Raw genomic sequence first — 26,546 nt, forward strand, 5'->3', positions numbered from 1 at the left:
AGAAAACTAAGCAATTTTCATTTTCCCTGGGATGAGAAAACCAACATGCAGAATTAAGATATAATTATAGAATTTCCCTCTCAGGTGTTCATATAACAATCTATAGTTGTTAACTCAGAAGCACAATATCGATTGTAATTTATTTTTTCTAGGTCATCTATGCTCCATTGTTCTATAACTGACCCTATGGACTCATTAAATCTTTCAGCATGATATTTATGCAACCTTATTTAATGAGTCCTCCAACACCTTGAAATCTCTGGATCTCATACCTATTATTTTAGTGGCAAACTTCTGAGTTTAATTAACCGTATTCTTCATGGACTAAAGGAGATCATAAAAAGGTCACCCAGTTGGTACACAACTCCCTGCTTGCAGACAGCCTCTTTGTTGCCACATTTAAAGATCTTCAAAGAGACATAGAATAACCCTTGGGAATCCCTTTAGGTATTTAGATATTCTACCTCTCTCGGAAACTTTTGTTTCTTGCTTAAATCTTTCACGATTTAGTCCAAAGCAGTTCTCCTCACTCTAACTCCAGAACAAAAGGAGAACAGGATCATCTGTCACATGCTCCAGAGAAGCCCCTTTCTGTGCTTTAACTGAGACGTAGATACAATCTAAAAGGAGATATTGCTTTTCCTAATGTTCCTTTGGATTTCCTAGTAACCTCAGGGTAAATAGTAGGGCTGAGTAAATATTCTTTGAATGAAAAAAACAAAAGCCATAAAAATAATCCCTTAACAAATACAAATAGACCGTGGCACAGAAACTAGTGTGGACCCAAACTTCTTTCTCATAATCCAGGACAGGACTTTTCAAGTGGGAGAAGTAGGTGTTAGTTAACAAGGATGCTGTTCTAGAGCTGGGGGAGGAGAAGGATTTAAGAGGGGAGAATGTGGAGAGAAAATGTGGAGGGAAGGGGATCTCAATAGAAGCAAGCCCACTGGGTCTCTGGTTGAGCTCAGCATCAGTACACGTAAGCTAGGTGCCTGTGAGTAGAGATGTGAGGGGAGAAGGCAAGTCAAGGTTGGGAGGAGGTGAGGGTGTCTGACCTCAATCCCGATGCTTCACACAGGGGAGCAGTGCATGTTCAGCAGGTAGGGAAGAAGGTTGTGTCAAATCCTTTGAACCCACCCATGCAGGCACCACCACGCCTCAGAGTCCCCCCTCTGCTTGGCAGTGCTTTCCCGCTGGATGCGGTGAACACAGAAAACAGCTGCCCACCTCTCAAGTTCAGGCTTCCTGGAGGTAAGGTCTGTTTTCACTGGGCTGGAAGTTTTCTAACATCTAGTCCTGAGAGATGTTCTTCTCGCAGATGTTTGTTAAAAACAAGTGATTTTGAGAAACTTGAACATCCTGCCCATGATGGTTAATTCCTTTGCTCCTGTGACCAGTCTGGGGGCTAAATCCCTGGCAAGATTTGGTCATGATCTTGTGGAGGCCAGGGTGTCCCACCAGCAAACAAAACAGGCTTTGTTATATGTGACAGGTGTCTACCCCTTCTCACCACTCAGAGACCTGCCTCCTTCAACAGAGAGGCTGGGAGTCTCTCCACTCCACATATGAGTGTACGGAGGCAGACGGTGGACCCTTATTGCTTGCCTGCCCACGACATGTGAGAAAGTGATCTCACACCCCTGACAACTAGATCACAAAATCATAGCTTCTGATATTTACTGAGAAAACTGAAGGATACAAAACATGGGGTCTCCAAGGTTTGGCACTTCTTGTATGACTTTAGTAAAGTAATTAACCTTTAAAAACTTTAGTTCCCTCAACTGCACAATGGCAAGAATAAGATGACACATGTAATGTGCTTAGAAGGTGCTTGTCAACATAGTAAGTGCTCAGTAAATGTTAGTTCTTCTTATTCTTTAAGTGTCAGGAAAAAAATGTTAATATCCTTCTATGGCCTTGAATTGCTCTTTATTTGTTTTACTGATTGTAGGAACTGTGGTTTTCATGCATTTGTACGCCCTATTGAAATAGATATAGCTTAGAATAAAGCAAGCACTTAATACTTGACATAAATTTATGATTTTCCAAAGCTATACCAATAGCATTTTTAGAAATTGGTCATTTTATTTATTTATTTATTTTTATTACCTTTTTTTTTTTGCCTCTCACTGTCGTGGCTTCTCCCGCTGCAGAGCACAGGCTCTGGACGCGCAGGCTCAGCAGCCATGGCTCACGGGCCCAGCCGCTCCACGGCATGTGGGATCCTCCCGGACCGGGGCACGAACCCGTGTCCCCTGCATCAGCAGGCAGACTCTCAACCACTGCGCCACCAGGGAAGCCCACCATTATTTTTTTAATTGGTCATTTTATAGCTCTTTACCTAAAGGTTAATACATATGCACAATGAGCAAACATCCCTGTATGTTTTTTTTTAATCTTGCTCTACAGTAATTTGTATTTATTAAAAAATAGAAGTTACCAGGGTTAAAAGTATGACTAAGCTGTTCAGCTTCATCTATTAATCTTTAGTTGATAACAAGGAATATATTTTTATCCCTGAAGGTTTGCATTCACAAATTAAAAAATGTGAAATTTCAAGTATTTATATGATGAGTATTCTTGGGATCAATTTTATAGTAAAAACTCATTCTTTTCTGGCAAATGTGTGATGGCTTTATGTACAATTACTTTTTATTCATTCATTTTGTTTTCAGGTTTAGTCTATCAATGGAGATGTTTAAGGTGTGGAAGGAACATTTGGGGAAATATTAAATATGGTATGAACTATACTTTCTGTACACTGCTATAAAAGAAGAATATTTTGTTCTTTTTCAAATATAAAATAGTGTAATTATTTTTTTTCTATTTTAGCAATGAGACCTATTTTTCCATGGAAAATGTGAAATTGGTTTATTTTTATGTTGTCTTTTTATATGTGGGAAGCTAAAGGGGTCAAACTAACTATGTGACTAAAGAATTTTTTATAATGTCCAGGTATTGTGGGAATATCTATCTCTTTTGAAAATAATTTTTTGCTAAGTAGGAAGGTCAGTTGACATTCTGAACGGAAAACAAGTTGTGAACCAGCCATCACAAGCCTTATGGAGTACAGTGACCCAAATGTAACCTTTACGTCTCTATTGCATTTTTTTGAAAGACAAAACCCAAGTCATGTGTCTGAGCTCCACTGTCATTTACCTCTTCTGAGAGAATTCAATACTCTACCTGGGTTGTTAAATGTTTCACAATAACTCTCAAAAATACCAGGACAGGAACAGCAAGTGCAGCAAAACACAATCCGATGATGCTTATAATGGATGACTTAAAAGGTAGCCTAAACATTGATAGCCCAATGAGGAAGACAGCTTCAAGGTCCCCCTGACATCTTCCTGGGGAAATTGATAGTACTCGCCCCTCCTCCACCCCACCTTCCAATGTGAGTTTTATCACAAGGTCACCACAGGGACGAGATCATCACTGCTGGGAGGACATGGACAGAATTCATAGCTAAAAGCTAAGGGCGTGGCTTAGCTCTCAAATGACATTCTCTGCTTCTCTTTCTAGTATAATAATCAATAGTACAAAATAAAAAGATATCAAAGGGTCAGGCTCTTGATTAGGCAAAAAAATTAAAATACAATTAAACACCATGAAGGCAGCTTAAAGTTTTTCCTTCCAGGTGCTCCAGCCAGGAGGAAGGAATATACTAGATCCCTGCTAGTCAAATGTGGTCCCTGGAGATGTGGCATCCAGGACATTCCCTGGGAGCGAGTCAGAAATACAAATCTCAGGTGCCATCCAGACCTCCTGAAGCAGAATCTGTATTTTCATAGGATCTCCAGGTAATTCATTTTTTCATTCAAAATGAAAATAATTGAGCTAGAGCATCACTGTATGTGGCAATTGATATAAAGGATGAGAAAGAACTTACACCTCTTTCTCAGTAAAATTGTTGTTTTCACTAATTCTTCAACATGTTTCTGAACTGCACTGCTTCACAAGTCAACAAGTGCTTGAAGACAAAAACATTATAAATCTCACTACAACCCTGTTTTCCATATATCAGAATAGAAGTTTTTTTTTTTTTAGAATCACTATAAAGCCTCTTTTCTCCCTGAAATATACACCCATTGCAATGGCATAGTCCAGTTTTCTTATTAGCAAAGGAATCCAATAGATTTCATGATGTATTATTTCCTCTAGCAAGTTAAAGTCCTCTTTAATTTTCAAGCTTCAATTTGCTCTAGCCAGCAGCCCTTGGCCCAAGCATCCCTATTGGTTAGATATTTTCAAGAGCTCTTGATTCTAGAGAATCAGGAACTCCTGAGCTATCCCCTTAACTCAAAATACCGTTTAGGAATACAATGACTTTTACTGTAGTTTTAAAAGGAGGAGTGTGGTAAATTGAGTGGAGTGAGTCAAGAAGACTCCCTGAGGGTTAATTTAATCCCATTGGATTTTAAGGTAATATGATTGGAAACCAGTACTGTGAGAAGGAGGAATTTTAAAAATGTTTCAAAAGTAGAAATAATAGTGTGAGTGTAAGAGAGAAAGATCAAGGTCAAAGGGGAAGCCAATTTAGCAAAGAGAGAAACAAAAAGACAAACGAAGAAGAAGAAAATATGGAAGAATGGAATTTATGTCAGGAGGAGAGAGAACAATGATGAAGCAATAAATACCTGAGGAAGACACGTAAAGATGAGGGATGCATCACCCACCCGAACTATAGCAGGAAAAAGATGGGAATGTAAAGAAAGGGGGGGTGAAGAACAAAGGAGCAAGTCCACGATGCCTGTAAACCGGATGGCTACACGCCACCCTTCTCTCAAAAGCGACCCCTCCCATCCTGTCCTACCTGGCCGGAAGGACACCGGTCTCACTGGTCATCACTTGAGAGCTTGAGGGTTGGGGGGAGTAAAGTTGGGGGAAACAGAGGGATCCTCATGGCAAGTTTCCGACAAGAATGAGGAGGAACCGTCCCCCTGTGTGGAAAAAAAGGGAGGCTGTCATTTTTGTGACATTGAAACTGATTTCTGAGTCATCTTCTGTTTCAAATTATCTGTCTGGGAGTTCTCTTGGAATGCCTTTTAGTATGGAGATTTAAAACCTCAAGCTCCTTTATCTACTCCAACATTTCCCATCACAAATGCAATGGAATTGGCAATTGAATTCTCTTTGGTTCTTCTCTACCTTTGTAGGAATTAGATGTTAAATATGATCACAACTACTACTTTTGAGAAATTCTCCACAAAATCCCACTACTGTCAAGAAACCTGAGAAAAGACTGCACTGAGTCGTGGACCGCAATTGAACAATGCAGCCCGATGAGTCTGAGCTTAATGGCTTTACTTTTCTTTCTCCAAGAAAGAGAACTATTTTTTAACACACAAAATTAGTTTTGTTAGCCCTCGACATGTTTCATTCAAAAAATATGTATTGAACACCAACTACGAACCAGGAATTTCTCCTGGATGCTTAGAACTCAAGAGCACCAGTGAACAAAACAGTCAAAGCCCCTGCTATCATGGAGCTTACATTCTAATGGGAAGGGACCAACGCTGAGTGACACACTTAAGAAAGAATTCAATGACCTAATGAGAGGTGACAAATGCTATAAACACCAGAAAGTAGAGCAGAATAAAAGGGAAAGGAGATGCCAGGGATGGGAGAGTGGTGGAGGGTGGTGTAAACTTAATAGTGGTCATGGAAGGCCTTTTTGAGAAGACAGATTTGAGCAAAGACTTGAAAGACAGGAGAGAGTTGCCCAAGCATACACTTGGGCAATGAACATTTTGGGCAGAGGAAAGAGTCTGTGCAATAGCCCAAGGTGGCACTGTCCTGGCTTATTGGGGCCCAGCAGGGAGCCCAGGATGGCCTGAGCAGAGAATATGTCAACAAGGAGATAAAGAGGGGCTGCAGCTGAGTGGGGTCAGATCATGTCAGACCTTGAGGACTTTTATTCTGAAAAATATGGGAGCCATGGAAGGGTCTTGAAGAGAGGAGTGGTCTGATTTATGTTCTCAAAGGATGACTCTGGCTGCCACGTTGAGAATTGATTGTGAGTGTCCACACGTGGAAGCAGGGAGACCCCTTAGGAGGCTATTTAGAAATCCAGGTGAGAGATGGCGGTGGCTTTGGCTAGGATGGTTTACCTGCAGTTGGCAGCTTAACAATTATAAAGATATCCTAACTGCTTCATAATATTTTGCAAGTCCTAGGGTTGCTTTGATTCCATTGAAAACAAAGACCCCTGTAAAAAATTTAAGAATTAAAACAGCTCATTTTGTATTTCCCAAAACCTAGTGAAATCCTTTTCAACTAAAGCTAGAAGTTAACATATTTCCTGTTTTCTGTATGTCACAAAAAACATGTACATTCTGCTGGCTACTATCTTAGACATGAATTTCCATATACTAGCATGATTAACTAGGTCAAAATCTATTTTGATGCCCAAATGGTTAAACACTCTAAGATTCCCCCCAAGTGTATCAAGTTGTGTGTTTGTGTGTGTGTGTGTGAAATGGCCATAGAGAATATGTAGTGGAGAATCTATCTAAACTATCAGAAATGTGATGAACTGTTTACTATTCTATCATAAATATTAGCAAAAGATAAAACCAACTCTATTGATAAAACTCTTTGAAATATTAAAATATTATTTGTATTGCTTTCAGCTACAAATTCAAATTCCTTGTCAAATTCAAAGATTATCCTCAGCAAATGATTATAATAAATGCAAAAGCTTGTGTCAATTGATTTTTGCTGACAGAAGATGTATAATCAGGACTCTAAGTGGTACATTTGTTACATTAATTTGGCTTTAGGCATAATACATGGAAAATAGAGAAAGTGACTCTTGCTCTGAGAAATTGCTTTCCTATTTTGAACTGAAACTTTCTTCAGCATATGCCCCTTTGCATTAGACTTTTCTCTAGTCTCCACATACTGCTTCATCAAATATTTCAAAGCACTAATACATTTCCTCTTTGGATATTCTACAGGTAAATATTTCTCTTGGTTTGAGTCTGGCCATTCGTCCCCTTAAAATGTTGAAGGTCATAGAAAAATCAGATAGTGGTTTCCTGAGATCAATTAAATTTTTACATTTAATAATGTGTTTGACTATTTTTGTTATGCTGGTTATACCAAAGCAGGGGTTTAAAAACAAACTAGAGATACATTTGGAACAAGACATCTAACATGTGTTGGTAAAATTCATATAAATCGTGCACAATGACAGGCACACGGAGTAGAAACAGAAGTAAATCCCAAAGGTTTTGTGGGCTATCCATAGTTGTGGACTTCCAGTTTATGGTAGGAAGGCAGATGAAAGTCAGTGAGATTGAAGTCCATCTCATCCTATCCCTGATGCTAAACTCAGTGCTTGTTGGGAAGACTCAACCCCATCAACACAAACACTGGTTACTCTAACATGTTGTGGGTATTGTCTTTGGATCCCCTCCCCTCCATCCAATACGCCCATCACCATACTCCCATATTTTCTCATCTTTAGGAAAGGAAAATAAAGACAAAAGAAGGGGAAAGAAAGTTAATGGGATGGAGAAAAGGGGGAGGAATCAATGGCATACATGGGAATCTCAGTTCCAATTCTATTTAAATCTCAAACTCAGTTGTCTTGCAGGGGCCAACAGATAACAGAAATCCATGAAGCAGCCTGGGGAATGCCCTGCAGGCCTAAGGAGCAGCCTCTTCTCCGCTCTAGAGATTTGTTTCCATGTTGGATTCCTGTAATCATATAATCTAATTTTTAAAAAGAAAACAAATTAATAAAAAAATTTCTGATTTAAAAATAATAGTGTGATCATTTTGTAATGTGCCAACTTAGCTAGGCTGGACATATGCCAGGGTTTCCTTCCTGTATATTCCCTGCTAGAGTGGGTTACAAGGAAGACTCTCCCAAGAGTTGGAGGGCTGATGAGAGAGGCAGCATCCACTTTGTAACACACATGCACTGTTGCTGATCTGTTGACTTGTCTTGTTGGGGTGAAGCAGCAACTGGGCCTGTAATCACTTTTTCTTCTCCTTGGGTCTTCCTTTAGTTTTTCTAACTCCTGGGTCAGGTGTGTTTGTGTGTGTGTGTGTGTGTGTGTGTGTGTGTGTGTGTATTCAGCTCTGTGACAGAATTTCAGCTTCTGCAGGTTATCCTAGTTGCCAAGCCCACGCATGGTCTTCTCGTCCAGACTGCCTGCGTGCCTGCCTGCCAGGGTCCAGCATTAGATGGAGAGATGGCCTTGTGGAGATTGCACAGCCTGCCCCCACAATTACATGAGCCAATTCCCTGTAACACACACACATAATCTACTACTGGCTCTGCTTCTCTAGTTGAACCCTGACTGATACAGATGTTCAAATGATGTCCAAACTGACACTATGTGGGAATTTTATATTTCTGTTAATGGCTGGTTAGGTTATTTGGGCCATCTTTCTCACTGAAAACAACTAGAAAAGATGAACTTGATATTAAAAACTATATTCTTTACAGAAACTAAAAATCACAAAAATTTAAAGAATGATCAGGCGCAAACTCCAAGGAACATCAAACCTAGACAGGTAACAGGCAGGGAAGCTGCTTTTGTCCTGACAGGCTTTTGCTAATGCTGGATATTTTGAATTCATCTTTTGACAGCCTTCTAGGATGAGGACAAAATTCAAAGCCTGTGGCTGGCCAGGAATGAGGGATCTCACAGGAAAATTTCCTTACTATAAGCCAGACACACAAATTGTAGATTTGAAAATAAACCAAATAGAACTTCTAGAATTACATAAAATACAAAAGCTGTATATAATTAACTCAGTGGATGAGTGAAGTAGCAGTATAAACAAAGAATTAGGGAATTAGAATAAAGGTCAGAAAGAAAATTGTCCACAGGGTACCATAGAGAGGCAAAAAGATGGAGTATGCTAGAACGAGTTAAAAGAGGAGATGGAATAAGAAGGTCCATTTTATTTTATATGTAAATAATGTGATGGAAGGAAATTTTTAGAAAGTGTGATGGAAGCCAATTTGCTGACATGATAGCTGAGTTTTTACAGAACTGATGAAAGCTATCCATCCAGCCACCTCAAATGCATATTTAGATACATTATAGAAATTTGCATAAAACATAAGAAAAAATTCTAAATGCAAGCAAAGGAGTAAAAATACAAGTTATCACCAAAAGAATTACGCTAAGACTCACAATTAACTTCTCAATAACAAGAGAGACCAGAGGACAGTAGAATCTCATCTTCAATGTGCCAAAAGAAAATAGCTGCCAACCTAAAATTTTATACCCAGTGAAAATATCATTCCAGAATAAAGCTAAAATAAAGACATTTTCAGAAAGAAATGAAAACAAACAAACCAAAAAACCCAAGGAGTTTACCACCAGTAGACTGTATAAAAGGAACTTCCAAAGGATGTAGAAGATAATGATCCCAAATGGATGATCTGAGACACAAGAAAGAATATCTAGCTAAGAAGCCTGTGAATGAATACTGCCTGTATAACATAGAATAATAATGTCTTATGGGTTTAGAAATCTATAGAATTAAAGTAAATTTCAAAAATAAATCAAGAGGAGAAAAATGGAGTTAAAAAAACTGTTTTAATATTTGAGTATTTCCTGAAGGAAATCAAGCATGTGTAAGTTTTACTTTCAAGAAAATAGTGAATGACTATATATTTTTTAAAAGGCAATTCTTCACACTGAAACAAAGGAAAAGGAAATTTCTTACACACACACACACAAACAAACAAAAAAGCAAACCACTGGGTAGGCCAGCCAAGCCTTGACAAAGAGTAGAACATAAAAGGTAAGCAGCCAGTTAGCACTCTGTGGTCTGGCTTTTAAGAGAGGGTCCAGTGGTTGTTGGCAGGGAGAATGCACGTTTCCCCATCAAGCAGCAGAGGATTAGAGGAGGCACAAATGAATCATGGAAAAGAGAAGCATCTACTTTAAATCCCCAAGGTAGTCTCTTTCTCCCTGAGCACTGGGAAGGCAGTACTGAAATAGTTGCATTTAGGGTTCTGTCTCAGGACCCAGCGGTGGGTCTGACAAGACTAACTTCACGCAGAGGGATGAGTCACTCATCCTGTTACAAAGATGTCGGCAGGGAAAGGAGGAAGATCAGTCTATATTCCCCTGGTGGAGGAAAAAATAAAGCCAGTAGCTACATGATGAAATGTTTTTTGGGTAGAAATTAAAATGCCCTAAAGCTTCTTGGAATTCTCTCTTGCTGATGAGCTATATAAAAACAGAAAACCTGTGTGCTAAGAAGCATCAAAGACAAATTAAGTGTCAGAGAAAAAGTAAATTACACATTTATTGACTGTTTTATGAGGTTATGGAGATGGTTCATTAAAAAGTCCCCTCAAAAGATGATTCTTCTTGTAATGAGAGCCCGTAGCTGCAAAGTGATCAATAGACATTGGAATATTCTCAGCAGATTCAGGGAAACTCCTGATTAACGATGTTTCAACATGTTAAAATAAATCTCTTTGAAGTGTTCAGGAAAAAGGCAGAACGTCCTTTTTATAATGAATTAATTCTGAGTTGAACACAACCACAAAAGGTGTGTTTCTTTGCAGTGGCAGTTGGGTCCTTCAGTTTTTTCTAACACCATTTGTACACATAAACCCTTTCCTATTGGCTTTGGCAAACCCAGGTATGGAAATCCCAATGAAACCAATTATGTCACTGAGTTGAAAGACTGGTTAGAGTTTATTGCGTTCATCTTAAGAACTCTGAAGCTATGGATTTCATAGCTTTGAACAAAGCTGAAAACAGCATACACTCAGGGACTGAATCAAATATCTCACTGCTAAGGAACATGCAGCTGAACATTTCTCCAGGATTTAGAACTCTACTGAAAAGGAGCTGAGTATTCCCTTTTAAGGACTTTATAAATTTCAGTGGCACTTATGTACAGGAATGCACGACATAATTTTATGTCAAATTGAGAGCCAAAATGTTTATCTATTGTATAAGTTGCCTCTAAGGATCACCTACGTCCAATTTCTTCAACTCCTTTAAAAATTACATACAAAAGGAAAAGATTCACTGAATCTCTTTTTGAATGGGAAAAATGGACTCTACACATAAACTTTCACATTGTGGTGTTGGTCCAATTTGGTCCCCTACCAAATACAGACCAGCAGGATGGAAGTTCTTCGTCCATGTGTGTAAATGAAATGGACTTTTAACCTGGTTTTGATTGAGGCACATTGTTCTGTTCTGTAGCATCATGGTAAAAATGTTTGGAACTTGAGTTAATCCTTCCAGATCATAAGTATGGTTGAGTAAAAAACTACCCTTTCAATTAATCTACATCTGTTAACTTGCTCTAAATCTAGCCAGAACTCCTTGCCACTGAAGAACTATTGTGTTTCACCAATTGGATTTTCAAATTTCTTTGGTTAAAAAAATTTTTTATACTTGTTTGTTCACTTTTAAGCAAACAAGTTGTTTGGTTACCAAATGCTTGGAAAATCACACAGATTGTGATTGGGGTTCAGGACAACTGCAAATAGTGACACTAGGAGAAAATAGGAATGGAAAAAGAGCACCCTCTTGTTTAAGAGGAGGTTAGGAACATAAAACACATGATCACATTAGTTAGAATAAGTGGATAAAGAGGAAGTAAATGTTATAATCGACAGTAAGGTGAAAGATACTGATGAATGGGAAGAGACATGATGCCATATAGTGTATGTTTTTGCCATAAGTGAAAGATTAGCCTTTCTTGGTTTCTAGTTAAAAACTGCTTATCCCACCTAAAAAACACTTGAAGGAGGAACTCTATTCCCCTCGGCAACTTCTGGCAAAGTTTGGCATGCTTTCCTCTTCATAAGAAGATTGCAACTATCTTTAATATTAGCTACTACAGTGTCAACTCAATTTCCTTGTCCAACATTGAATGATGGAACAGTTCATAAATTTCTAGATGTCATAAAATCACCCCGTCTTCTCATCCTTCTGACTGAATGGAACTCACTCGGTTAACCTCTTTTATAGGTACTGCTGGTCATTCATTTCCTTGAGTTGCTCCTCTTTCTATTTTGTTTCTACTTCTGTTAATTTCCCTCATATCTATGTCAGGTATCAAAGGCTACTCCAATACTGATGTGAGGAGGGATTATTTCAAAGCCAGTGCTGTTCTATTTCTAGTCCACATCCAGTAATTATAGGAGCACAGATAACTGCTCTGCTGGCCTGGCCTTTCATTTGCTCAGTTTTGCCATCCTGTGTTTTGGTCTTTCTCCACATGACCTACACTTGATCTTATTGTTTTATTTCACTGTTTATTATTCCTCTTTCTGGTCACGGTCATTTCCCTTTATTAGCCACTGTGTCTTACAATATTAACAGTCATGGTTTCTTATTATATTATGAAAGTCATGGTTCCAAAGCACAAAATTTTTAAGCCCTGAAGAAAACCTCTCAATAAATGCTTTAGTTTGACGTGGAACCAACAATCTTCAAGGGCAGCCTTCAAATCCAGACACAATAAGATGGTCATTAAAAGCAGCCTCATGGGTGAAAAGCAAAGAGAAATCATTGTGGTACCTATTTACAGTCAAAAATAAAGGCGACAGAATGACTAAAAATTCATAGAAACACTTCAGATCTCTTTCTCAGGGGCCAAAAAAGAAATGGAAAATTGCTATACATATGGTAGGGTGCACACTGTTAATTACCTACCCAACTATTATCTCTCCTCTATTTTTTTGATAAGAAAACATCAGTTTTGTTCAGGTACCTGGTGATCATGGAATTGAAGAGAAGGTGAAATCCCTCTACCCTTTTGAGTAAGTCTTAATTACTCTAAGCCAATCATGAAAATTACATTCTTATGCTCATAATTGGTTTAGGAATGGACATGGACACAATTCTAGCCAATGAGGGGAGGTCTATTGAGGAGATTTAGGAAAGTTTTCCTCAAACCTATAATCAGTTACAAGATGAAGGTTATGATGCATGGAGCTAAGGCAGACGTCTTGTGACTGTGGGTTTACAGCCTGGGGATGAAAGGCAATTAACTGAGATAACACTGTGGAAATTCTGAAAAATACCCTGATTCTTGATGAGGTTATTGAACCACTAAATTAACTATTCTTCAAGTTTCAATACCTCTGAACTTCCAGTAATGTGACTTACTAAATGATATTACTGCTTAAGCCAGTTTTAATTGGGTTTTCTGTAAAGCTGCTGCTGAATACATCTGACTGATAAATTATCCAACAGTTATTAGTTCTTCTAATGTTTGGTTATATCCAGTGAAGAAATGTACTACTAAATTTGATTTTAATCATGGTAAGCTAGAGCAGTAACATAAAATCTTTGTAGGGTTATTTATACTGAGATTTATGTAATTTAAACACATTTGTGATCACATTTTATTTATGAGTAAAGTAGCTGACATTTTTGAACAAAAATGAAAACAAAACAAAAATTGTGGGAATAGCAATATTTTCCAAGAGAGATGTTTTAGAAATATAAAAACTGGCTAATGAAATATCAACCATAAGCTAAATATACCATACCAGTGTACAAAGTAATGACAAATTGAAATTCAGACAACATGGATTGAAAATGTATGTATTTGAATATATCACTCATTATTCTTAAGGTGTTTCTGAAATTTCAGTCAAACCTGGATCTTTGGCTCCAAACCTTTGAGCATTTAAAAAAAAATCAATCCTAAATGGAAAATACTGCAAAGTCTAAAATTATGTTAAAATGTATTCTACCTTCCTAATGCATAATCAAGTTGAGAGGGTGGCTAAGAATATTTAAATTGTATTTATAAAAAAAATTTAAAAATGTATTTTTATATAAAAATTAAAAACATAATTTATTTATATAAAAAACATAAAAATGAGCAGCATAGCTCAATAATGATTAATTCTTAGATTTTCACTACTGTTTGAGAATCTGTATTCCCAAGCCTAAAAACTTCGTGTAAAAAATATTAAATAAACGTTCTGCCCAATAAATAATAGCAGAAACAACCACAAAAATATATTTTAAATTAGCCACAAGCAATCTATAAGAAGTATATTGAACAGACTATACAATGAAACAAAACTAACATTTGATCTTTGCAGAAATGTAATAGCCGTGCCTTTTAGAGTAGATATTTTAAACTGCAGATGGAAGAACAGGAAAACAGAAAAGCACGTTTTTCACAACAGAAAAATATTCAATGATGAATCAAAATGGATAGAATGATCTAAAACTGAGATTATGCTAACCTGAAAGTATTTGATTTACAGATATTCAGTTGGTTTAAAGTTAATATTCAAGGAATGATTGATTTTGACCAAATAAGCATAAGGTAATTTTAAGGTGGAGCCCCAATAAACTATTATTATGGGGGAAAAACATTTGTTTTCTTCTGGTTTATGAAAATATTTTGTTAAATTAAAAACCAGGGTGACTTTGGTACAAGACATCCTCTGCTGGACAGAGTCTGCCATTACAATATTACATCATCTATTTAGAGCTGAAGAAACTTGTCTAATTTCTCTCTTTCCTGGTGGGGAGGTGGTAGTGGTGGTGGTGGGGAGGTATGTTTTAAAAATATCTATGCCTGAGCTACATCCCAGACCAACTGAAACCAAATCTCAGGATCTGGGTTTCATGCATTTGCAATTTTTAAAGATGACCGGTGATGAGTGTTTACTGAATATTGCTATCAAGATTTTTACCATCATTGAGAAAGTTACATGAGTTTCACATGCAAGAACTGGTCTGAGACTGTGTGAGACATACCTGAACTAGGGAGGTTTTATTCTAATTAAATGGAAAGAAAATGAAATCACTGTGTATTATTATTCCGTTCAGTTTACCTTGGGCTTTTCGTCCAGGATCTGCTGACGTATCTCTTTGTGTTTCTCTACGAGTTTTTCTTGCCGTTTACTTTGTGCCTCTTCTAACTATAAGAAAGTTACAAATAAAGTCATTTTCATCTAAACATTCAAGCGAATGTTTTCAGAAAAAATTAAAACCTTTTCAGATCTGTGACATATGTTTATTTCATATCCTGGTCAAGAACTTACCTTATAAGGGTAGGAGACTGCAAGTATTAAAGCTGGGTGATGGGTACACAGAGGGTGGGAGTGAGGTGATCGATGGATTATACCATTCTCATATTTTTGTTAATGTTTGAAAATGTCCATAATACCAATTTAAAAATTAATGAAAAACCTTTGGAGGTTGCCACCTCTCTACTGTTGGTGACAACTAAAGGTTCTTTTGTGGAAGGTCCCCTTGACATCATGTTTCTGGGTTCCTGACTCTAGAAATGATTCTTAATGTCTATCTTCAGATGAACCTTTCTACATAGAGGTTTGCAATTAAACTTGCAGAAACACTGATTACAGACTGGCTGCTCTGGGAAGTAGCTCTGCTGGGTGCTGGTGATAAAGAGTTACAACGAAGCATGGCTTTTCTCTCCATAGGCTCACATGGTATTTATCAAACATTCATACATGGTTTGCAAAAGAGAAAGATACTCATCGGCATGACATACCCTCTTGATGTACTGCACCACCTCCTGGATGTATGACCGGATCATCTCTGTCTTTTCCCTGAAAGCAAATGACAAAAAGATCATTATATGAACTCATCCATCATCAACAAACATGGGAACCTCAGGCTTCCAGATGAAAGTTTACAGAACTCTCAACATCCTTCTTACTGCTGCAAGGAAGGTACCAATCTGCCAGCTCTGAACAAAGGTCAGGTTCCACCCAAGGCACAAGCTCTGTTTTCACTAAATGCCAGGAGGGTTGTCTGACAATATCAGAAGTGAAGATTTAGCCTTTCCCTTAGGGTGGGTCTTTACTCAGCCTTTACCTACAGGCTCTGTGGGCACCTCAATCCTTTATTGAACTGCTCTTTGAGTTCACTATGAAAAACCTTATAAAAGGGATCTTCAAAAAGGTTAATTAGAGGAGAAATTTCACAGATGGGTCTTTGTATGGTTGGAAGCTGTTATTCTGCTGTAGAATAATTCCCAGGTAAAAGGTGGGAGAAAGGGGGTTCTTTCTACTTACTCTTCCATCTGGCTTTTGTCTTTGGATTTAGCTTCTGTTATCTTCTCCTGCCTCTTTTTATCCATTTTCTTCTTTAATTCCTTCTTCTCTCTGAAGGCAAAATGGAAGTAAAAGGGAAAAATGGTCAAGCAAATAGCAATTGGTGTTTAATACATTTACATACACAAATCCATTGTAAAGAGAATGAAGGCTTACTTCTCACAAATTTCTTTAAGCTTCTTTAACTGATTATTCTGACATTCTTCAGCAACATCTGTCAATTTTTGAATAAGCTGAGGAAAGAAAATGCAAGTTGGCTATTTTACATTATCACAAACAAAGCACCTTTTCCCTTCCTCCCCTCCACATCAAACAACAGTATCTGAGGTTAGAAAATCTGATGTTTAACAATAGTTAAGGGACTTCCCTCATGGCGCAGCAGTTAGGAATCCGCCTGCCAGTGCAGGGGACACGGGTTCAAGCCCTAGTCCAGGAAGATCCCACATGCACGGAGCAACTAAGCCCATGCACCACAGCTACTGAGCCTGTACTCTGGAGCCCATGAGCCACAACTACTGAAGCCCGCACGCCTAGACTCCATGCTCCACAACAAGAGAAGCCACCGCGATGAGAAGCCCACACACCACAACGAAGAGTAGCCCCCACTAGCCGTAACTAGAGAAAGCCCGCACGCAGCAATGAAGACCCAATGGAGCCAAAAATAAATAAATTAATTTTAACAAAAAACAATCGTTAAAATCATCAGACATCTTACATAGGCAATAAGGACAAAATTTTCAACCATTACATTATCTAGGTTTTAATATGAAATTCTTCTTCTTATCTGTTTCTAATTAAACAGGATTTCTTAAATTATTGGGTTAGTTAACTGCAGCTTGTCTTTGCCAAGTGCAAAGACAACGAACAGTGTGGACCCAGGTACCAATCCCCACTCTATGACTCACTACAACTATGACTTTGGTCATGGAGCCTATATTTTCTGAACCTACATTTTCTTGGTTATAAATGAGATAATCAATGCCTTTATGTCTTGGAGGTACTATGAAGCTTAAAATAAAACTGAGTGTGATACAAATGTAAGATGTAATCAACTGTAAATTATAATTCTTGGTTTCCAGCTTTCATTCCTTGCTTAATTGCTTCAAGAATGACATGAGTTACCCATCTTAGAAACTGATGTTTGTGTCCTGTGTGGGTAACTTCCAGTCGCTTCTCTTTCTTTATTCTACATGAAGAACTTATGGAACCTTCTGCCATTGCTCAGGCAGCAATAGCAACTGGACTCAACCCTTCTTACTGGAGCATCAAATAGATGGTGTGGGCTTCCTACGAAAGGTCCATTCTGTTCCCCAGAGATGGAGATTCTCACATATAGCAGACTGAGTTAACCAGTTTTATATATATATATATATATATATATATATAGTAGCTATGACAATACCAAGGCAATATAATCATAACACCAGCAAACTTTCATTGGTAATTTACACATGCCAGGCATAGTTTGAAGAGTTTTAAATGTATTAACTTATTCAATCCTAAGAATTGTCCTGTGAGGTAAGAGCTACTGTCCTCATTTTACATATGAAGATACTGACGCAGGGGACTCAAGTTCTGGGCTCTTGTACTTGGTGGTACTTGGCAGAGCTGGGTACAAACCCAGATAAATCAGCCTCCGCAGCTTGTGGCCTTCACCACTCTCCCAAGCTGCCTTTTGTTGTGATTTTAGAAATTGTTTTAAAAACCTCTTCTTATCTAAGAGAATAAAAGAAATCGAGGGAGAAATTCTCTCACAGAATTACCATAAAGAATCCACATTAACTTGACATTAACATGAAATTTGATGCACTCATCTGTGAAGTGGATTAAATCTGAACAAATATTAACTGGAGCTTGGGCCAGCAGAAAGCCTATTTGAAACCATTGAAAATCATTCAAAAGAGGTTGCCTGATCATGACTGTCACAACTAAAGAAATCATGAAATACTGCAGTTTAGTAATGCCATTTATCAAACCGTCTAGATGTAAAATCCTGCTGTGCAAAGACTCTGACCATTTCCTTGAGGATTCCCGCAGCACCTCTTTGCTAGCTGAGGGGTACACACAGGGCCTTCAACTCCCCAGAGGACCTTTCTCCTCCCCTGTCCAGCCTAAGGAGTTAGAGGGTTATCAGGGGAGCCCCAACCTTGGTGGCAACATCAGAATCCCTTGTGAGCAACTTCTTAAAAATACACATTCCAGGACCTGTTCCTAGGCCTATGGACTCCACATGTCTAGGGGCAGGGCCTGGGAATCAGTGTTTTCAAAATCTCCTCAGATGATGTGGATTCTTTGCCAGATTTAGGGAGTCTCAGTGAGCTCGCCCTCCTTCTATAGCCACTGCTAAGTCTCCCAGCAACACTTCTGAATTCAGTGACATTCGTGCTTCTGTTTCCGTGTTCTCATCTCCATCATTCACCCTAGTCCAGAATCGTTTCTTGATTATGGCAGCTCCTGTTCACATTTACAGCTTTCCTCCCCACTCCTGCCCTCTTCCTCAGCAACATCAACATCCAGGCAATGAAGCCACTGAGCTTGAGATCTCCCAGCCCTCTACCCACTTGATTCTGAGTTTTATTTCCATTTGTTTTCAGCCCCCACACAACTGCCAACACCAGCTTCCCTCAAGGTTCTGCAAAAGTTTCCTGTCTGCTGCATCCCCTGGCCTTCCTTTTTGCCCCTCCCTTGCACCATCTGTACTTGTTTTTTATTCTTCTCAGAACTAATTCCCACCTCCTTTGCTCCCAGAACACACACCTTTATCTAAACTATTCAAATTAGCCACAATTCAACAAATATTTATCAAATGCCTACTAAAAACCTGGCATTATTCTAGAAACACTGAGCTGATGAGTTGGCTTTCTAGATCTTGCTACTCAAAATATAGTCCAGGAGCCAGCAGCATTGGCATTACCAGGGAACACAGCAGAAATGCAAATTCTCAGGCCCTAACAAAATGGACTAAACAAAAATCTGCATTATAACAAAATTCCCAGGAAATTCATGTGCACATTATTGGGGAAGATGGAGACAGTTTAGAAGAAGCCCTCTGTTATGCACTGAATGTTTGTGTTCCCTCAAAATAAATATATTGAAATCCTGACCCCCAGTGTAATGGTATTAGGAGGTGGGACCTTTGGGTGATTTGGTCATGAGGGTGGAGCCCTCATGAATGGGATTAGTGCCCATAATTGTAAAAGAAACCACAAGAGCTCTCTCACCCCTTCCACCACGTGAGGACACAGTTAGAAGAAAGCTCTCTATAAACTGGGAAGTGGGCTCTCACCAGACACCAAATCTACTGGTGCCTTAATTTTGGACTTCTCAGCCTTCAGAACTGTCAGAAATAAATATTCATTGTTTAAGCCACCCAGTCTCTATGGCACCCTCTCAAACTCCCTCTTTTCTGTCTCAAAAGAGCTGCAGAACTTTATGTGCGTTGTCTTCATTACCCAAGACTCAGCTTCCTCACCTCTGAGTCAGGGATAATGTTTCCTTCCTGGGGTGGTTGTGAAAGCTGGAAGAGAAGACACATGTGTGATTCCTAATAAACCAGGTCATAGGTTCTTAGCTTGGTTTCCTTACCCTTCCTTCCCAGAGGAAGGTTTTCCTTTGCTTTTTGTCCCATCTTCTTCTCCCTGTGGGAGGATCACCATTTCACTTTCTTCTCTCAAACTTTCTTCTGCACTGGATACATTCATTCCCTTTGCCTAAAAACACATCTCTATTTTCTTATCCTCCCAGAACCCTGAACTTTTGTTCTACCTTTGACCTTCCTTTCCTTTCCATCCCTAAAATGGAAGACCAATGGCTGCTTCCACAGCTGCAATGCCCCACTGCCACAGTCTTCAACCCCACCATCTCTTCCATTCCAACTACTGGCATTTATCTGATTTTGCTTTAAGATTACAAAAACTGTTTTGTTACTAAACTCATTGGCCATGTCTCAGGATGAACTTTCATTATTCTAGAGATTCATAAATTTTCTTAGCTCATTGTATCCTTAGGATCTCAGTAATTTTTTCATGGCACCCCCGAGGCCAAAAGAAATAAAAGAACAGTTCCATTTATTTATCAAATGGTTAGGTCCAAATAATAGTAGTACCTTGCACAGAATCCAACAGATGTTGCTCTGTTTCCTTCAAAAACATAAAATATCCCACAATACCCCTGTGAGTTCAACGTGGTGCTTCAGAGTGACGTGGCACATGGTTTGGGAATCGTGACTTTATCCTTTTGATAGGATGCCAGCTGCCAACCACTCTCATAAGAAGCTCTCTTTCCTTCATTTACAGTATCTCCAGCAATTCCCACAGTCACTCTTCTCTGATTCTTTTAAGTGCTTCAATTCATTTCTGCATCAACTGCCTTTGACCGTCTCTGGCTGAGGATGGCTCACCAGCATCTCAACATCTTTCACAGAAGGCAAATCATCGTATTTTCCCATTAAGTATCATCACTCAGGTTAAAAGTGTGCATTACATTTGACTGCCCTCTTGGGTGCTTTCCCCATCTGTTGAGTCCTGGAGAACTGTCACCATGTTATCTCTTGGCTTTGTGTTAACAGCGCTCTGGTGTAGATCCTCATTAACTCCTGTCTGGACTTGGCAAGTATTCTCTCCCTGCCCTCAGTCTCTCCTTAGTCTTTCTGCTCCATATCACAAATAGTATTTTTTGTATGTCCCGAGCCTTAACTGGCTCTGTATCCTCAAATACGTTACACTCCAGCTCTAAATTTCCTTTCCTGATTAGCATTCAGCACACTCAATAAACTAGGCTGTATTTTACTCTCAGACTGTCTGGGCACATACCTGCTTCTATACTTTTTCTCATGTTATTTTTCCACCTGGATGATATTCCCATTTGAATGAGAGACAGCACAGATGTAGGGCATTCCCATGGTTGCAGAAATTCCACTGGACTGTGCTGCTCAACTCCTGATAAGGGAGTAGGCACCAGCCAGTGGTTTTTTGGACACCAGGCTCTACATAAAATAGGCACTCAAAAATTATTGTGGGGCTTCCCTGGTGGCGCAGTGGTTGAGGGTCCGCCTGCCGATGCAGGGGACGCGGGTTCGTGCCCCAGTCCGGGAGGATCCCACATGCCGCGGAGTGGCTGGGCCCGGGAGCCATGACCGCTGAGCCTGCGCGTCCGGAGCCTGTGCTCCGCAACGGAAGGGGCCACAACAGTGAGAGGCCCGCGTACCGCACCAAAAAAAAAAAAAAATCTGTTAAGTTTAAGAACCACATTGACCCGGACCTTGGTTATGGCTATGGTGCATCATGTCCAAGCCATGGGCTGTCTTATTGAAAATACTTCTTAAACTACATAATTTTGATATTTAACAAGCTAAGTTTTGTTCCTTTAAGAACAAATGCCTTATTGTGAAATCCAGGCATGTGTTTTGTTTTTTTTTTAATGTGGCTTTTGCATGAAACTAATGAAAATAGTGTCTCCATAGAATCCCAAAGAATATGTTTAAAAAAGGACAATATCTCTGTGTTTAATATGACAAATGTTCTTCCACTCTACTCAGCTCCCCTTGGTCTCCCCAACTCTCTCATACAACAGACCCCTCCCTGTAACATTCTGCCCTTTTCAACTATTTTCAAAAGATCACTCTTACTATAATTCTGCTCTTACAGCATTTATTGTTTTCATTTAAACTTCCTCTACTTAAAGTCCAGGAGGCAGAGTGATTAATGTTATGATTTTGTTAATAATATGACACTATTGTCAGACTCGCATTAAACTGGCAATGAGATTATGTCTAGGCGTTAATAATTTATCTCTTTCTTACCCTAGAAAGAGAGAGTGTGGGGCTCAACTATAGTTTTCTCTACCCAATACTACTTCAGAAAGAACTTCCTCTGCTTTCTGAGAACTGGCTCTGTGCCTAATGTGATTTCCATGGAGCTGCTGTGTTCTTTACGCCCATCCCTGGGCCAAGGTAACTGGTCCGGGGAGGCATAGATCCAAGTAGGACCAGTCATACCCCGACTCTAGCCACAGGTGATTGGTCTAAGGTTGCAAGCTTGGCCAATCATATCACACTAAAAAGGCTTGCCCCAAGATTTTTCCAACCTGTCATTAGTGAAAGAAATATAACTTGGAAGGGGTTGATGCCTATATTTTCTGACAAGGGGAAGCCTGTGTGCTGCTTTGGACAAAACTAATACGGACATGCAGAGAAAATCAGGAGAGAAAGGGAGAGAGACAGAGACAGACAAACATAGGAAGTGCTGTGAGTGGTTTCTGGTAGGCATCTCTTTATCCCTTCCCTTCTCCAGTGTGGATGGTCAACCCTTCCTTACGTGGCCTTCCCCTATGTACTTTTCTAGTATATACTATTCTTGTCTAAGTTAGTCCAATATAGGTTTTTGTCACTTGTAACCAAGGGAATCCCGACAAACAAACAAAAAAACAAAAATAAAAAATTTTACTCCTTAATCCCCAAATAAGATGAAAGAACCTGTGAGCATTGGGTCCGGGGTTTCTATTTCATGAAGTGTGAAAATCTGACCCAGAAGAGGGATTTTTCACACAATAATTGAAGTGTCTTTTCACTGACCTAAGGGTACTCTCACTTTGGTGTATTTATTAGCAGACAGGCTCTACTCAAAGAACCGTTCAATGATATATTAGCCACAAGACTCACTGAAGATAGAAAAGAACAAAAAATTAGTTTAGAATTCCTAGGGGGAAAAAAGTCGAGAGTACATGGTAAACTGAAATGCAGTAAACAACATTTAATTTTAACTTTTAATATGATTTCTTTTTCTGGCCCAAAGGAATAGACATTTCAATTATTTTGCTTGTTTGTTTACCACTCATGACAACTCTCCTAGTTAAATGTTCCAAACCTTTTATGGATGAAAAAGAAAAGCTCTGGGGAATATAATTTCATGCTTGTTCTCAGCTCCATGCTGAATTTCACTTGGTTTAGTCATTTGAGGGTGAGGGAATGGTTTCCAAGGAAGAGACTAATTCCTTGACTCTAACTTAAAAGGGATAGAAAAATATGTGGACAGAAATTGTCATGTTTAGAGCCTCTTATAAGAAGGACAATTTGGGAAAATGTGCAAAGAGCCAAGTGTAGAGTGTACATACTTCAGGCAAACTCATCTTCCTTCTCCCTTCACTCATAAGTGGAGAAGATAGCACCTTCTTTTCTGCTAGTCAAAGCATCCACTCTGAGTTTTCACCATAAATCGCTTGTTTATCTTCTACAAAGTGTTAATTTATGATGCTTCTAAACTAAGAAATGATCTACTGATTAAACGCATTACTGATAATTTAAAAACTAGGTGGATTTTTATACTGGCGTGTTTCCTGTCCATTCAAATTGAAAAATATTTATTCATTCATTCCACCAATATTTACTGAGCACCTGTGATGTGCTGGATACTGTGTATTGATGGTCCAACTGAGAGTTGGCAGCGAAGTCCTGTCCAGGTGGAGCTCATGTTCCCCACCAGCTCACTTCTTTTCTCAGAAGCAGCAGAAAGTCTTGGATTAAAAGACCAACCACCTTGATTCTTTTCTGAGATAGTCTTTCATACCTATGAAATTCATTTCTTTTAAAATTTCCATATCTAAACAGAATTCATAGCTGCTTATTTGAATCTAAAGGTTTAAGGAATCCTTGAAATTTTCTTTTTACTTGCTGGGCAAAGCAATAAATGAACGTGAAAATCTGAGCACGACTCCTAGTCAATGTCAACAAGTTGGCCCAATGAATCTACAGCATTTAAAATTGTTTTTCACTTTTAAAATATGCCAAAGTAAATGTCAGCTTCTTAGCTTTCTGGGAAATATAAATGGGTCAATGTAGCATATGCCCTTGAATGATATTTCTGGTATTCTTTTATAAGGCTCTCAACTGGAAATATCTTCAAACTTTAAAAAACAATCAAGAAATTTGGTAAAGGAAGCTCTAGTAAATGTGTTTTATCATCCTAGATGATGCCTGGGTTTTTCCATCTTAATTCTTGGGCCTTGTTTCCTGACCAGTAAAATATAGCAAAATTTTAAAATTATGTGTGTTTTTAAATTTTTTAAATTGTTTAAGAATTCAATGATGATTTTTAAATGTCCTGAAAATCATAAAAAGTAGATATTTATGGCCATGAAATATTTATTTTAGTGATAACTGGAATTCATTTTTATGATAAAAGAAGTTTCACTTAAAATGATTCATATATAGTTTTAAGTACAAATTTATAACAGGCAAAGAATTACCCCTTTGTAATTATAAAAGGTTAATGAAGTTACTTGTAAGAGTTTTTTTAAAAGTTGGTGTAGTATCACATATGACACAATTGTGGATTTTTGATTAAGTTAAAAGAAAATGAGAAAATGGTTGTATAGGATCAAGTTAGTTGAGATCATTATATCTGATTAAACCAATTGCAAACAAAAATCCAAACCACCAAAATTTCAGGATCAGGCTTCATAATTCTGAAAGATATCAAGACCATTTAATTTAGAATAGATGAAACAAATATTGCTTATCACTCAGATGTGGGAAAATAACTATACTGTTCAAACTGGAGGTTTTCAAATAATTAAGAAAGGAGACCTGACTAAAAGAGACATGATTTGTCCTGTGGTTTGTAACTGAAATAGTGCAATAAATCAAGGGCTTAATATTCAATAGTCTGTTTGAAAGCTAGAACCAGAAGAGCTGCCCATGAAGATGAGTAGCATAGCATGTCAGCTTCTTCTTTCCTTAATGCAAAATCTATCGTTTCAAGCATCTTGAAACTTACCAGATGGAGTGCAATGAGTCTTGTAATTCCAGAGGGCACAAACTAAATTGTCAGACTTGTGAATTCTATTTTGGAATTTTCCTTTCAGCAGGATTTCTTCTGTTCTTTAAGCTTCTTTAGGTTGATGCAAGTCAAAACTATTATTTTCTTTGCCTTTGGGGATAGGTTTTGTTTACTGACTCTTTTCCCTCAATCTTATCTAAATAGTTACCAATTAACACAAAAAATATACTAAGACATACTGTGTGCACACAAAAGTAAAAACAAGATTTTTTTATTGCTTTAAACTGAAATCCTTAATTATTATTTTAATAGATCTGAGAGTTGAATCATCTCTGCATTCTCTGCAAACTAAGTTAAACTAGCATTATAGTTAGAGGGAAACTTTACAAGCACTCTTGCACAAATTTTTATTTAGAAACAAGGATACAAACACTCAAAGAGGTGAAATGATTTAGCTAAAGTTACATAACTAAAAGTGAAAGTCATGTCTCCTCACTTTAAATCCTGTACAAATTGTCCTTTGATAAAGAGTGAGACTATGTTCTAGGCACTGTGTTAAGTTTCCATGGATTATTTTATTGAATCTCACATCCAAACTGTGAGGGCTATGTGTTGATTCTTGCAAAAAAAAAAAAAAAAAAGGCTTAATTCTCCACCATTCCCTGTATTCACACTCTTTGCAATGTGACTTGTGGTTCCTCTAAACAAGAGATAGTCTATTTCCCTATCCCTTGTATCCAGGCAAGTCTTACGACTTGCTTGGAGATAGATCTGTTGAGACTTTACCTACTTCTGCTTGCTCTCATTTGGAATCCTTTCCAAATTCCACATGGACAAGCCCAGGCTAGCCTTGCTGGATGATGAGAGATGTGTATCAGTTATCTGCCTGGACCAGTTGACAGTCAGCCAACCTTCAGGAGCAGAGCCTCTAAGTAACTGGCAACTGAACCACAGACACATGAATGAGCCCAGCCAGGACTAGAAGATACATCCAGTTGAGTCAAGCTCATATTGCTACACATAGAAACATGAGCTAAGTAAATAGTTGTTATTTTAAGGCAATAAGTTTTGAGGCGTTTGTTATGCAACAAAGCTAATGGATAAAGATGGGTATACTATTACTAGGTCCATCTGACTTCACAACCTGTGTTCTCAACCACGGTAAGCCCTTGAGGGAAGAGACAACATTTAGGCTTGGTCCACAGGAATCCCCCCACCAGTATGAGGACCACAGGAGGCCTTCAATAACTTTGACTTAAACAATTATATAAGTATATTTTATGCTCTCTAAATTGTCCAACCTCCCAAAAACAATAAACTAAAAGATAGCATAAACTCTGTGGGTCAAAAGAACAAGACAATCCAACAGAAAAGTAGGCAATGGATATAAACAGTTTGTAGAAAAAAGGAATGGAAATGGGCAATACACACATGGACATATGCTCATTTTTTTTAAAACATTTTTATTGGAGTATAATTGCTTTACAATGGTGTGTTAGTTTCTGCTTTACAACAAAGTGAATCAGTTATACATCTACATATATCCCCATATCTCTTCCCTCTTGTGTCTCCCTCCCTCCTACCCTCCCTATCCCACCCTTTTAGCTGGGCACAAAGCACCAAGCTGATCTCCCTGTGCTATGCCACTGCTTCCCACTAGCTATCTATTTTATATTTGGTAGTGTATATATGTCCATACATACACTACC

The 26,546-nt window shown here is 38.4% G+C and overlaps 1 protein-coding gene across 3 annotated transcripts in view; it reads right to left on the reverse strand.

Annotated features, from left to right (window-relative positions):
* The window catches only part of PLCB1 (phospholipase C beta 1), a 691,592-nt gene that overhangs the window by 67,074 nt on the left and 597,972 nt on the right, over window positions 1–26,546 (reverse strand). For 2 of the 3 annotated variants that reach the window (XM_067707502.1, XM_067707500.1), the window contains exons 28-31: window positions 16,220–16,296; window positions 16,025–16,114; window positions 15,499–15,556; window positions 14,816–14,902 (exon numbers count right to left, since the gene is read on the reverse strand). In XM_067707502.1, the coding sequence (XP_067563603.1) occupies window positions 14,816–14,902; window positions 15,499–15,556; window positions 16,025–16,114; window positions 16,220–16,296 (312 nt within the window). Of the gene's footprint in view, window positions 1–4,816; window positions 4,944–14,815; window positions 14,903–15,498; window positions 15,557–16,024; window positions 16,115–16,219; window positions 16,297–26,546 lie in introns of all 3 variants that reach the window. The other variant, XM_067707501.1, reaches the window with a different exon arrangement.

The sequence above is a fragment of the Pseudorca crassidens genome, chromosome 15 (assembly GCF_039906515.1).
Source record: "Pseudorca crassidens isolate mPseCra1 chromosome 15, mPseCra1.hap1, whole genome shotgun sequence".
NCBI lineage: Eukaryota > Metazoa > Chordata > Mammalia > Artiodactyla > Delphinidae > Pseudorca > Pseudorca crassidens.